This window comes from Cherax quadricarinatus, chromosome 13, assembly GCF_038502225.1.
Source record: "Cherax quadricarinatus isolate ZL_2023a chromosome 13, ASM3850222v1, whole genome shotgun sequence".
In the NCBI taxonomy this organism is placed as follows: domain Eukaryota; kingdom Metazoa; phylum Arthropoda; class Malacostraca; order Decapoda; family Parastacidae; genus Cherax; species Cherax quadricarinatus.
Window position 1 is genome coordinate 9053838 of NC_091304.1, and position 15000 is coordinate 9068837.

General features: G+C 36.6%; 1 protein-coding gene across 1 annotated transcript in view; it reads left to right on the plus strand.

Moving 5' to 3' along the window:
- LOC128688494 (protein P200) overlaps positions 1 to 15000 on the plus strand; it is a 224990-nt gene that overhangs the window by 144635 nt on the left and 65355 nt on the right. The window contains exons 7-8 of the mRNA XM_070084463.1: positions 6892 to 7141; positions 7382 to 7554. Coding sequence (XP_069940564.1) covers positions 6892 to 7141; positions 7382 to 7554 — 423 coding nt within the window. The remainder of the gene's footprint in view (positions 1 to 6891; positions 7142 to 7381; positions 7555 to 15000) is intronic.

The window sequence follows — 15000 nt, forward strand, 5'->3', positions numbered from 1 at the left end:
TTTTAGCATTGGAAATTTGGTGTTTTAGTGACCTCTTCTGATGCATACAGATTAGTAGTGGACGATTATGTAAGTATGTGCATATTGCAATATAATTAACCCTTTCAGGGTTTTTGACGTACTAGTACGGCTTACGCACCAGGGTTATTGATGTACTAGAGCTCCTAAATTCTAGCGCCCTCAAATCTAGCAAGAGAAAGCTGGTAGGCCTACATATGAAAGAATGGGTCTGTGTGGCCAGTGTGCGCAGTATAAAAAAAAATCCTGCAGCACACAGTGCGTAATAAGAAAAAAAACTTTGTGTTTTTGGATTAAAACAGCGACTTTGCACTGTATTTTCGTATGGTACTTATGGTTGTATTCTAGTTTTCCTGGTCTCATTTTATAGAATGGAAGACATATTACAGAAATTGAGATGATTTTGATTGGTTTCACAATGAAAATTACCTTGAAATTGAGCTCAAAGTAGCAGAAATGTTCAATTTTTACCAAAGTTCAAAAGTAAACAAATCATGCCAAGCGTCCAATACACGTCAACTGGTGAGTCTAATATTCTTTCACAAGTGCGCTGACATTATTTATACAATTTCTACACTAATGCAGTAGTCTGCATAACAGTAAATCTTTTATTTTTTGTAAGAATAAAAATCCAAAGTGGAAAGCAAAAGAATTATAAGAGAGGCCTGGGGATGTGACTAATAAACAGAGAACTTGTTATGTTAGTGTCAGGAATGTCTGTCTTGTTTATTCTGGGCCCTATTTGGAAATTGGCATCTTTTGAAATTTGTGTGAAATTGGCAAAATTGCCAATTTCTAACCACTATTGGATAGTTGAAATTGGTGAATGGGTGGTTTCTTGTACTCATTCGATACAAAAAATGGAGTTCTAGCAAAATAAATATGATTTTTGTCGACTAGTACAAAGGAATTGGCTGAAAATGGGGCTCAAAGTGGACGAAATCACTGATGTGTAAACATCAGCAAGACCACTAACTTCGCGAGAGCATAATTTCTTACGTTTTCCGTAAAATTTCATACTTTTGGTGTCATTATGATCGGGAAAAGATTCTCCTCTATCATTTCACTAGAAAAAATCATTTTTTTTTTTTTTTCCGAAAATTTTTCGACTCTGAGAACAAGTTTAGGAGAGGGCCTCTCGACCCTGAAAGGGTTAATATATCCTTGGTGATGTTGAGAGACTTCCTGGCATCTTCATGACAGTCCAGTTCCTACCAAGATGCCTATAATCACTGTAACACTAATTTCTGTATATCATAACAAGCATAAGATTAGTGTGTTGGTGACCCTAGTATTGCTTAAAAAAATACTGTATGTTTGTGTGTACAGTATATACAAATAGCCCACATTTAACATTACAAAAAAATAACATGAATATTTTTGGTCTAACTATAGACTCTCTTCATCTGGTGCTGAGCTAGTTAGGAGGAAACCCTCACCCCTTGACTGTCGCAACCCCAAATCCTGAGGTGTCCCCTGCTGTTGCAAAATTTCCACAAAAAAAAATTATTTTTTCTTATGAAATGATAGAGAATCTTTTCCCGGTTGTAATGACACCAAAAAAACGAAATTTCATGGAAAACTCGTGGAATTATGCTCTCGCGAAGTTAGCGACCTCAGCGATATTTATGAATCAGCGATTTCGCCCACTTTGAGCCTTATTTTTGGCTAATTCCATTGTTCCAGTCGACCAAACTCATAGCTATTTCTTTAGATCTCCATTTTTTCTATCGACTGAGTACAAGAAACTGCCCATTTACTGATTTGAACTACCCAATAACGTGGTCAGAAATTTGCAATTTGGCCAATTTCATGAAAATTAAAAAATATGACAATTTCAAAATAGGGTCCAGAATGAACAATGCAGACATTCCTGGCTCTAAAATAAAATTTTCTTTGTTCATCAGTCATGTCTCCAGGCCCCTCTGATATTACTCTTGCTTTCTATTTTGAATTTTTATTCAATCAAAAAATGGAAGATTTACTGTTATGCAGACTACTGCAATATTGTAATAATTGTATAAATAATGTCAACCCATTCATGACTGCATATTAGAATGGCTACTTGGACATTTATTGGAAAATGACATCATTTATTTACTTTTGAACATCGGCAAAAATCAAACATTTTCCCTAATTTGAGCTCCATTTCAAGGTTCTTTTCATAGTAAAACCAATCAAAATCACCTCTGTTTCTATAATATGTTTTCCATTCTATCAAATGAGACCAAGAAAACGAGAATGCAACCATAAATACTATACAAAAATAGACCACAGTTGGCATTTTAATTAAAAAAAAAACAGTCAGAGATTTTTTTTCTCATTATGCACTGCGTGCTGCAGGATTTTTATATGGTTCACAATGACCACACAGACCCATTCTCTCACATGTGAGCCTACCAGCTTTCTCCTGCTTGATTTGAAGCCGCTAGAATTTATGAATATACATGTACATATATACATGAAACACGGTGGCTCGTAAATGTATATATAGGACCGAAACAGTCAAAGGGTTAAATATGCAAGCAAACATGTGGGATGTGATTAGTGAACTGAGATGTTGTTTTAGTGTCAGGAATGTTTACATTGCATATTTTGCACTATTTTTAAATTGGTGTTGGTTAATTTTGTGTAAAACAGGCCAAATTACCAGCTTCTGTGCACTTTACAGGATAGTTGTAATAGTTGAATGGGTGGTTTCTTGTGTTCAGTTGATAGAATGGAAGACATACTAGTGAAATAGCTAAGAATTTGCTCAAATGGAACAGTGGAATTAACTTAAAATAGGACTTGATGTTGGCAAAATAGCTGTGTAAATTGCACCCAGACCTCGGGAGGCCTGGTCATGGACCGGGCCGCGGGGGCGTTGATCCCCGGAATAACCTCCAGGTAACCAGGTAACCTCTAAATTTGTGTCTGCGTAATTCCATAAGGTTTACATCAAATTTCATACTTTTGGTGCCATGACCTTCAGAAAAATATAATCTACCATATCAGAAAGCTTTTTTTTTTTTTTTTTTTTTTTTTTAAGTTAACACTGGAAGCAATATTAAGTTTGCGGGTTTGGACAATGAAAGGGTTAAAGCAAAGGCAATGTACTTACCACAACCTAAACTCTTAAGTCCATCTTTCCTGAACCCTTTCATAGATATTACCGTTCACTCAGACAGAATATTAAATGCTTAAAATGCCTTGTCCTCTATCACTCCACTCTAATTGCATTATACATGCCTCCTCATATTTCAAAACAACTTTCAAACCCTCATTCCTTCTTCTACTGCACCTTCCCTCCTCTCTTGACTTATATGCCCTCTTAGTGTATCAGTCTTGCTTGACCTACCCCCCTTACCCCCCACCCTTCACTGTTGGAAGCCCTGAAATTAAAAGGATTCATGGTGTTGAGATTTTTTTCAAAAGAAAAAAAATATTTTTATCTTGAAATTGTAGAGAATCTTTTTCTGAAGGTAATGACACAAAAAAAAAAATACAAAATTTGGTAGAAAATTTATAGAATTTTACCGGCACAAATTTAGTGGTCTGGGAGCAGTTTACACATCTACGATTTTGCCCACTTTGAGTCCTATTTTAAGTTAATTTCTTTGCTTAATCGACCAAATTCTTTGCTATTTCACTACTGTGCCTTCTGTTCTATCAATTGAACACAAGAAAGCACCCATTCAACTATCAAAACTACCCTATAAAGTGTGCTGAAGTTGGTAATTTGGCCAATTTTACACTAAATTAAAAATTCTAATTTAACCCTTTCAGGGTCCAGAGACCAAATTTCAAAGTGTGCACCAGGGTCCAAGAATTTTCTAAAACAAAAATTTTGTTATTTTTTCTTATGAAATGGTAGAGAATCTTTTTCTGAAGGTAATAAAACAAAAAGTACGAAATTTGATGGAAAATTGACGAAATTATGCTCTCGCAAATTTTGATGTGTCAGCGACATTTACGAATCGGTGATTTTGCCGACTGTGACTCCCATTTTAGACCAATTACATTATTCCAGTCAACCAAATTCTTAGCTATTTCACTAGTATTACTTCTATTCTATCGATTGAGCACAAGAAATCGCGAAGTCAACTGTTTCAACTACAAAATAAAGTGATCAGAAATTGGTAATTTGGCCAATTTAACACAAAGTTTGAAATATTCCAATTTCAAAATAGGGTCCAGAATAAACAATGTAGGTATTTCTGGCACTAAACTAACATTTCCTCTGTTCATCAGTTACGTTTTGAGGCTTTACAAACGAATTTCATTTTGATTTTTTATTCACATAATGAATTTTTATTCAAACCAAAAAATAGAAGATTTACTGTTATGCAATATTGTAATAATTGTATAAATATCACCACATTTGTGAATGTATATTAGACCCACCAGCTGGCATGTATTAGATGTGTGAGGTCATTTATTTACTCTTGAACATCAGCAAAAATTTAACATTTCCGCTACTTTGAACTCAGTTTCAAGCCATTTCCATTGCTAAAACCAATCAAAATCATCCCTATTTCTGTAATATGTCTTCCATTCTGTGAAATGAGACCAAGAAATCGCAAATACAACTATAAAAAACACTGCAAAGTCGCTGTTTTAATCGAAAATCACGGTCTCTGTTTTTTTTCTCTCATTATACACTGTGTGCTGCAGGATTTGTTTTATGTGGTACACACATACCACATAGATGTATTCTCTCATATCTAGGCCCAAATTTACCACTCACAGCTTATCAGAGTGAGCTGAGCTCATGGCGTAGATCTACGGTTTGGACCCTGAACGTAAAGCCGTAGATCTACGGCACGGACCCTGAAAGGGTTAAAAATCTAAAATATGCAATGTAGACATTCCAGGCAGTAAAACAATAATTACTCTGTTCATTAATCATGTCCTCAGGTTTCTCCTATACATTACACTTGTCCTCCATTTTCAATTCATCATCATCACAAAAAAACTGAAGAGCTGCCTTATTTCTTAGATAATAAAATATAACCAGGGATGATTGATCATGATTTTCGGCATCCCAGTAACTGAATCAGACCTAGAAAAAGAAATTAAAACAGACCAAGGATTGTAAGGGAGATTTACTCATCCTCGGGAAAATTCTTAAAAATCTAATATTTCTGCTAAGTTGAGACTTATTTCAACCTACAATCTGGTCCTGAAGCCAATCAAAACCATCTCTATTTCAGTAGTATATTTTCCAGTCTGTCAAATATTACCAAGAAACAATAAAACCATTAAAATCATCTTGGAAATTCGCTGTTTTAAACCAGACACAAGGTCGGGGGTTTTCCTCTTCACATTATGCACTACATGGGGCAGGTTTTTTTTTTTATATATATATACTGTGCACACTCGCCACACAGACCCAGTCTCATGTCTAGATCAAAATTTACTGCTCACAGCTTATCTGAGGGAGCTAAGGTCAAAACATACCCTGGTTAATCCTTTCCGAAAGCCTAAGCCCTCTCAACAACCTTTTCTGCTTATATAGTTATATCTTCACACCATCTCAGTATAATTTTTTTTTTTTTACACAGCCATCTCTCACCAAGGTTGGGTGACCCAAAAAAGAAGCACTTTCATTATTCACTCTACCACTGTCTTGCCAGAGACACATTGATACTACAATTCATGTGCCCCTACAAATTGCAAATATCCCCACCTTTCCTTCAGAGTGCATGCATTGTACATCCCACCTCCAGGACTCAAGTCTGTCTAACCAATTTCCTTAAATCCCTTCTCAAATGTTACCTTGCTCACACTAACAACTCATCAAGTTTCAAAAACCATTTGCCTCCACTTGTATTTAACATGCTCACATACATACACACACACACACACCTGCTGGATGTCCAAGACCCTAATATTCTCTGAATTACCTTAACTTTCACTGAATCCTCTGTTAATGTATCCATTTCCAGATATCTAAAGTCACCCTAAATTTTGTTACTAGAATTTAACATCAGTGAAATGTAATAATTTTATTAAGGTCATACTGATTGTCACAGAATTATAAATAGAATTAATATGTATCCTATTGTTGTTGGGTGGCTAGTGTTATAGCATTGTTGTGAAATACCCTAACAGAAGTTAGGGTATTTCACAACAATGTGAAAGTTATACTGATGCTGGATCTATCCTGATGCAGACGTATATAAAAGTAACTTGGGTCCTTTCAAATCAAACACAAGTATAAGCACTTCAGTATTGCTGTAGCATGACATTCAACGAAAATATTTGTTTAGAATCTATACCCAAGTGCATACTGTTGTGGTGAAGTGGTTAGTGTTACTGCTTGTTTCAAGGCATCTTGCCAAGAGCTTGGATGTATATATGAACTCATGACTGGTGTTTTTACTACACACTACTCTGCAAAATTAATGCACTGTCCTTAGCTTAGTAGTATTAATTGTTGTTCAGTTTTAGAACAGTCATTAAATTAAAAACTTTTGGTTCAATTTTAATTTTTGTCATTTATGATTTTTTTTTTAATAATTTACTGTTTAAAAATTTTCTTGGAATGGTAGCTTGATTATTATAATATAAAACAATTTAATTTTTATTTGTTCTTGAACATCATTATATTTTAAATTTTATTTGCTTTTTATTCCTCTTCTACCACTGTTCTTCATTTTTAATATCATTTTTTGCTATACATTAGTTGACAGTTTCCTTCACTGGACATCAGTATAAGTCTTTTTCTCTTAATTTTCATCTTTCATACATTAACCTTTTCTTCCTGTCCATCTTTCTTTACACTTTTTTGTTCCTGTCATATCCTTTTTCACTTCTGACTTTATCCTTTATCACAACCTACATCCATGCCCAACCTGACTACCCTGCCTCTTTGCTCTGCCTGCATAGAACCCAGGGAAAGCTCTCAATAGTTTTGGAGCTATCCTTCAAAACACACCCAAATCAGCAAGGGCCATATATGGCCGTGCCAGGTCTTTGGACCGGTTAGCAGAAATGGAACGATCGAATTCGAGGCTGGAGCAAGCCATTGTAACGTACCGAGGAGTGCTTGATCTTGCTGATGAAGACCCCACCTTGGTGCCTCTTCCCCTTTTGCGTATGGCTGCTGAAACCTGCGTTGATCGCTTGATATTCAGAGGTTTGTCTTGACTAAGAAGAGTATTATAGATAAACTTATGCTTAAATTAAAATTTTGTCAGCTTTTAAATGTTTTTATTCCATAATAAAAAGTTTAGTTAGATTTCCGTGATATTCATTTGTGTACTAACAGGCATTTAAATATTTAAGTAGAAATAAAGCTTATTACAAGAAATGTAAAGGAACATGATATGCACTATTTAAATTAATGATATTCTCACTGAATTCCTTTATCACACAGGCTTTTTTGGCAAGGCAGTGAGAATACAGCAGCGTCTTCTGCAGCGGTTTCCAGATGATTTGAAGTTGAGAAACAAGATGGGTGTCACATTTCTTCTTATGAATCAGGGATCTGCTGCAAAGGAAATCTTTGAGGCAGTTTTGCAAAAGTGGCCTGATGACGGATTTGCTCAGGTTGGTAATATGTTATATTAGATAATCTGTATTACCCACATAAAATAAATGCCCATAAGGGTAACTTCTCATTGTTGGCTCTTTCATACAATATTACCACAGTTGTTCTACCTTACCTTTATTTGATCTTCCAGCTCCTCATAGAGATAATAATTTTCAAATGATTAGTAATGTGCATGGTAGGAGCTTCATTAGTGATACATTTTAAAAACAAAAATTCTGTTAGAGAAGAGGTAGGAAGTTCAAATACTGTAGTAAAATAATTCTTCTTTCTTTCAACAAACTGGCCGTATCCCATCGAGGCAAGGTGGCCCAAAAACAAAAAGAAAAGTTTCTCTTTTTCAATTCAGTAATTTATACAGGAGAAGGGGTTACTAGCCCCTTGCTCCTGGCATTTTAGTCGCCTCTTACAACACGCATGGCTTACGGAGGAAGAATTCTGTTCCACCTCCCCATGGAGATAAGAGGAAATAAACAAGAACAAGAACTAGAAAGAAAATAGAAGAAAACCCAGAGGGGTGTGTATATATATGCTTGTACATGTATGTGTACTGTGAGCTAAGTGTAAGTAGAAGTAGCAAGACATACCTGAAATCTTGCATGTTTATGAGATAGACAAGACACCAGCAATCCTACCATCATGTAAAACAATTACAGGCTTTCGTTTTACACTCACTTGGCAGGACGGTAGTACCTCCCTGGGCGGTTTCTGTTTACCAACCTACTACCTAGAGTAAAATAATTGTGATTAATTAAATGTATTAATTACGTATTTATACATGTTGAGAAAATACATGATATAAAATATGTAAGGATTTTTTTTTTTTTTTTGAAGATATTTTAGCTTGTAACAGAGTAGTGTATGTAGCAGATTAATAGAATTGTTATATGTGAACATACTAATTAATATGCTTTAATGCAATGAAATTAATGTTGAAGAACTTCATAAGTATATACTATCACTGTTCAATGTTTTTTAGTTGTAATATTAAGGAGGTTTTGTGGGCAAGGGGCTTGGACTTCCAGCAAGCGTGCGTGAGCGTGTTAGATAGGAGTGAATGGAGACGAATGGTACTTGGGACCTGACGATCTGTTGGAGTGTGAGCAGGGTAATGTTTAGTGAAGGGATTCAGGGAAACCGGTTATTTTCATATAGTCGGACTTGAGTCCTGGAAATGGGAAGTACAATGCCTGCACTTTAAAGGAGGGGTTTGGGATATTGGCAGTTTGGAGGGATATGTTGTGTATCTTTATATGTGTATGCTTCTAGACTGTTGTATTCTGAGCACCTCTGCAAAAACAGTGATAATGTGCGAGTGTGGTGAAAGTGTTGAATGATGATGAAAGTATTTTCTTTTTGGGGATTTTCTTTCTTTTTTTTTGGGTCACCCTACCTCGGTGGGAGACGGCCGACTTGTTGAAAAAAAAAAAAATTATGATGAATGGCTGGTAGGTTTTAATATGGTGAGACAGAATGGAAGGTGTCATAATTAGTCTATATAGCAGTAGATAATGCTCTTTCATCATTTAAATTGGTTAACCCTCTTAAACCCTTAAACTGTCCAAACGTAGATCTATGTTCGCTCACAAAGCGCTCTGAACATACATCTACTTTTTTTTACATTCTTTCTTATGGAGAAAATCAAGGTCGGAGCGCTACACGCGCAGACGCAGATGTACGTTTGGACAGTTAAAGGGTTAAAATGTATAATAGGGTAAGGGAGGTGTGTTAAATGTGGATGATGAGACTTTTTTTTCCATGATTTTAACAGTGGACTGCTCCATGGGGAAGTGGAGCAGAATTCTTCCTCCGTAAGCCACGTGTCGTAAGAGGCAACTAAAATGCCGGGAGCAAGGGGCTAGTAACCCCTTCTCCTGTTTAACCCTTTGACTGTTTCGGTCGTATATATACGTCTTAACGCACCACTGTTTCTGACGTATTTATACGCGTAAATTCTAGTGGCTTCAAATCAAGTGGGAGAAAGCTGGTAGGCCCACATGTGAGAGAATGGGTCTGTGTGGTCAGTGTGCACCACATAAAAAAAAATTCTGCAGCACACAGTGTGTAATGAGAAAAAAAATGAGTTTTTTTTTTGGGGGGGGATAAAAATGCCAACTTTGAGGTGTATTTTTGTATAGTATTTATCGTAGTATTCTCGTTTTCATGGTCTCAGGTGATAAACTGGGAAACATATTACAGAAATAGAGATGATTTTGATTACTTTCATGATGAAACCGACCTTGAAATGGAGCTCAAAGTAGTGGAAATGTTCGATTTTTACCAATGTTCAGGAGTAAGCAAATCACACCACATGTCCCATACACTTCAACTGGGGAGTCTAATATTCTTTCATTAGTGCACTGATATTATTTATACCATTTTTACAATAATGCAGTAGTCTGCATAACAGTAAATTTTGTATTTTTTTGTATGAATAAAAAATCAAAATAGAAAGCAATAGTAATATAAGAGAGGCCTAGAGACATGACTAATGAACAGAGGATATGTTATTTTAGTGCCAAGAATGTCTACATTGCTTATTCTGGACCCTATTTTGAAATTGGCATCTTTTTTAATTTGCATGAAATTGTTCAAATTGCAATTTCTGACCACTTCATTGGGTAGTTCAAATCGGTAAATGGGTGGTTTCTTGTACTCAACAGATAGAAAAATGGAGTTCTAAAGAAATAGCTATGACTTTGGTCAACTGGGACAACGGAATTGGCCAAAAACAAAGCTCAAAGTCGGCGAAATCGCTGATGCGTATATGTCGCTGAGACCGCTAACTTCACGGGAGCTTAATTCCGTGAGTTTTCGACCAAATTTCGTACTTTTGGTGTCATTACCACCGGGAAAAGATTCTCTATCATTTCATAAGAATTTTTTTTTTTTTTTTTTTTTTTTCCCAAAAATTTATCGACATAGAATGACAGTTTCAGAAAGGAGCCAGCAACAGTCAAAGGGTTAAATTACTAACTTTAAACAGAGAAACTTTTGTTTTTATTTTTTGGTCACCTTGCCTAGGTGGGGTATAGCTGGTTTGTTGAAAAAAAAATATTATTGTTATATTATTTTATCTTTACTTTTGTTTATATTTGTCTCAACTGTGAATGGAACATGTACAATGTGTTATTGTTTGTTTCTAAGTTTTGATAAATTTAAACCTGTAGAATAGATTTGTGTATGTTGTATGGTAGTAAATGATAAAATAAACTGGTATCTACATATATTTTATCCATTCATGACATGTATAACTTTTTCTTAATTTTTTGTTCGCAATCTCCAAAAACTTTTCAAATACAGCCTGCCCTCACTTAACGACGTACTGGTTTACCATCCACTTGGACTTACGACCAGCTCTCCAACCAGTATACAAATCTAAGTAACATATATTAGAGCTTATTTACTCTATTCTTTTTATTACAGTATACAGTACACAACTGTATAAACATTTAAAAATTTGCTAAAAATGTTATAAATGTTGTAAAGGTGACATTAACCCTTAAGCTGTTGAAACGTAGATCTGCATTTGCACGCGTAGCGCTCTGACCTTGATTTTCTCCATAAGAAACAGTGTAAAAAAAAAAAACGTAGATCCACGTTCGGAGCTCTACGTGAGTAAACATAGATCTACGTTTGGACAGTCTAAGGGTTAAAAAAATATATAAAAATGGTTGACACAAACCCACTACTAGTATATTATGCTCTTTGCTTATGACCAATTCATTTACTGACCTACTCTTAGGAATAGAACCCCATCATTAAGCAAGGAGAGGCTGTATATTTGTTGAAAAAATCTGTGTATAAGTGAACCCACACAGTTCAAACCTGTTTTGTTCAAGGGTCAATTGTATGTACAACAAAATACAGTGGACCCTCAACCAGCGATTTTAATCCGTTCCTGAGAGCTCATCGTTAGTCAAAATAATCGTTAGTCAAGTTAATTTTCCCATAAGAAATAATGGAAATCAAATTAATCCGTGCAAGACACCCAAAAGTATTGAAAAAAAAAAAATTTTTACCACATGAAATATTAATTTTAATACACACAAACTGAAGATTACATGCACAGTTACATGACACTTACCTTTATTGAAGATCTGGTGATGATTGATGGGATGGGAGGAGGGGAGAGCATTATCTTCTTACTGTTTAGAAGGGGAATCCCCTTCCATTAGCACTTGAGGCAGCAAGTCTTTTTCTGGGGTTACTTCCCTTCTTCTTTTAATGCCACTAGGACCAGCTTGAGAGTCACTGGACTTCTGTCGCACAACATATCTCTCTATAGATACCTGTACCTCTCGTTCCTTTATGACTTTCCTAAAGTGGTTCACAACATTGTCAGTGTACAGGTTGCCAACACGGCTTGCAGTAGCTGTGTCAGGGTGATTTTCATCAAAAAAGGTTTGCACTTCAAGCCACTTTGCACACATTTCCTTTATCTTAGAAGTAGGCAACTTCTTCAATTTCTCTCTCCCCTCCTCCGAAGCAGTTTCCTCAGGTCTGCCCTCTTGCTGTTCAAGATGATCTAGCAGCTCATCAGTGGTTAGTTCGTCATTGTCCTCCACCACCAACTCTTCCACATCCTCCCCACTAACCTCCAACCCCAAGGACTTCCCCAATGCCACAATGGATTCCTCAACTGGCATAGGATTCTCAGGGTTAGCCTCAAACCCTTCAAAATCCCTTTTGTCTACACATTCTGGCCACAGTTTTTTCCAAGCAGAGTTCAATGTCCTCTTAGTCACTTCCTCCCAAGCCTTACCTATAATGTTTACACAATTGAGGATGCTAAAATGATCTTTCCAAAACTCTCTTAGAGTCAGTTGAGTTTCTGAGGTCACTACAAAGCACCTTTCAAACATAGCTTTTGTGTACAGTTTCTTGAAGTTGGAAATAACCTGCTGGTCCATGGGCTGCAGGAGAGGAGTGGTATTAGGAGGCAAAAACTTCACCTTAATGAAGCTCATGTCCTTAGAAAGTCGCTCTACCACATCTGTAGGATGACCAGGGGCATTGTCTAATACCAGGAGGCACTTAAGGTCTAATTTCTTTTGAATTAGGTAATTTTTCACATCGGGGGCAAATGCATGGTGTAACCAGTCATAGAAAAAGTCCCTAGTGACCCATGCCTTACTGTTTGCCCTCCACAGCACACACAAATTAGCCTTGACAACATTGTTTTTCCTGAACACTCTGGGGGTTTCAGAGTGATACACCAATAAAGGCTTCACTTTGCAATCACCACTAGCATTGGCACACATGAGAAGAGTAAGCCTGTCTTTCATAGGCTTATGTCCTGGGAGTGCCTTTTCCTCCTGAGTAATGTAGGTCCTGCTTGGCATTTTCTTCCAAAACAGGCCTGTTTCGTCACAATTAAACACTTGTTCAGGTTCCAGTCCTTCACTGTCTATGTACTCCTTGAATTCCTGCACATATTTTTCAGCCGCTTTGTGGTCCGAACTGGCAGCCTCACCATGCCTTATCACACTATGAATGCCACTACGCTTCTTAAATCTCTCAAACCAACCTTTGCTGGCCTTAAATTCACTCACATCATCACTAGTTGAAGGCATTTTTTTAATTAAATCGTCATGCAACTTCCTAGCCTTTTCACATATGATCGCTTGAGAGATGCTGTCTCCTGCTGTCTGTTTCTCGTTTATCCACACCAATAACAGTCTCTCAACATCTTCGAGTACTTGCGATCTTAGTTTCGAAAACATAGTTGCACCTTTGGCAAGAACAGCTTGCTTGATTGCCATTTTCTTGCCCACAAGAGTAGCGATGGTTGATTGGGGTTTATTATACAACCTGACTAGCTCAAAGACACTCACTCCACTTTCATACTTAGCAATGATCTCTTTCTTCATCTCCATAGTAATTCTCACCCTTTTTGCTGTAGGGTTGGCACTAGAAGCTTTCTTGGGGCCCATGGTGACTTATTTTGCAGAAATAAGCACCACAAACACTGTGATAATATGAAATGTTCCAGTTGTATGTTTGGAAGCGACCGCGGTGGCTGGCTAGCTTGTAAACACTGGCACCCACGGGACGAGTGAGGCGCGCTCAGGCCAAAGTGGACGCGTACGGTACGGACCGAATAACCGCTGGTCGGGTTTTTAACCGCTAGTCGAGGCAAATTTTTTGCGTTTAAATGAATCGCTAGTCAGATAAATCGCTAATCGATGCCATCGCTGGTCGAGGGTCCACTGTACTATGATTTTCAATTGTTTCAAGGTGTAATACTCATTGAAATGAGGAAATAGGTTGCATTGTTTGACTGCTGGGTTATCCTGGGTTAAATCTATTTAGTGAGCTTTGTGGCCTAATTCCACTATTAGTATCATGAAATTACGATAATTCTGGAATGAATAGGTAATCTTCTTGGCAGTTCCACCTGGTGTTTGCTGGTAGGGAAGCTGGTGGTAGAAGAACAGTTCCTTGTTTCATTGTTTACTTATGCTAGTTAGGTAGGAGACTGCTGAAGCGTTGAATGAAAAACACATGCCGCAGAAGGTGGAAAAAAATATTTATATTGTCAGTATCTGATTCTTTGATGCCCCTGAAATTTTCCCTCCAAAGTAGGTGACGCTGACATAAAAGCTTGAAAGTTGTAGTATGTAACTAATATCTGCCTGTTCTGTTCTTCTTATGCATCATAGGACCCAGGTAAGCTCCATATAATGCAATCCTCAACTCTAAATTTTACATGATGTTTGTTACATTACCACTACTTTAACTCTCTTTACCTCACTTGTGCATTTTTCTTGCAAGCCTATCACTTTTTCCTATTTTTGTGTTCAGATCACTTCAATTGTCTTGATCCACTAGAGAAAGTTCCAGGACAAAGCCAGTGCTTAATACCCTAATATCTCCAAATCTCTTCAAATTTGATATTCAAGGTTAGCATGTGATCTGCATATACATCTGTAAGTCTCAGCTCAGTCTGACTTACTAGTTGAGAGTAATTTATGTTATGTTGAGGTCCCAGGACAAAGGCATTTCTTTGGAATATCATAACTTGAGTATAATTAACATATTCCTATTGATCTACACATTTGGAATCAGCAGAGTACAAGAATTCAATCGATCTAAGTTTTATTTCTCAAAATAAAGAAATATTTAACCTCTTGACCTCTGGATATCATCTAACAAAAATTAATACACCTACCATCCGACTTACGACCACTCGACTTACGACCGTGTTTTTTATGCCAAATTTCTGGGAAATAAACAACTATTTGTGTTGTACACAGTGTTTATCCTAAACCTTACAGCATAAAATACAGTACTAACAGCATAAAAAGTAAAGTAAAACATGAAATACCAAAATAAAACAATAAAATAGTCATTACAAAAATGTTTTGTTGATATTCAATAGTAAAGTTCGACTTACGACCATTTCGACTTACGACCGGTTTCTCGGAACCGAACTCGGTCGT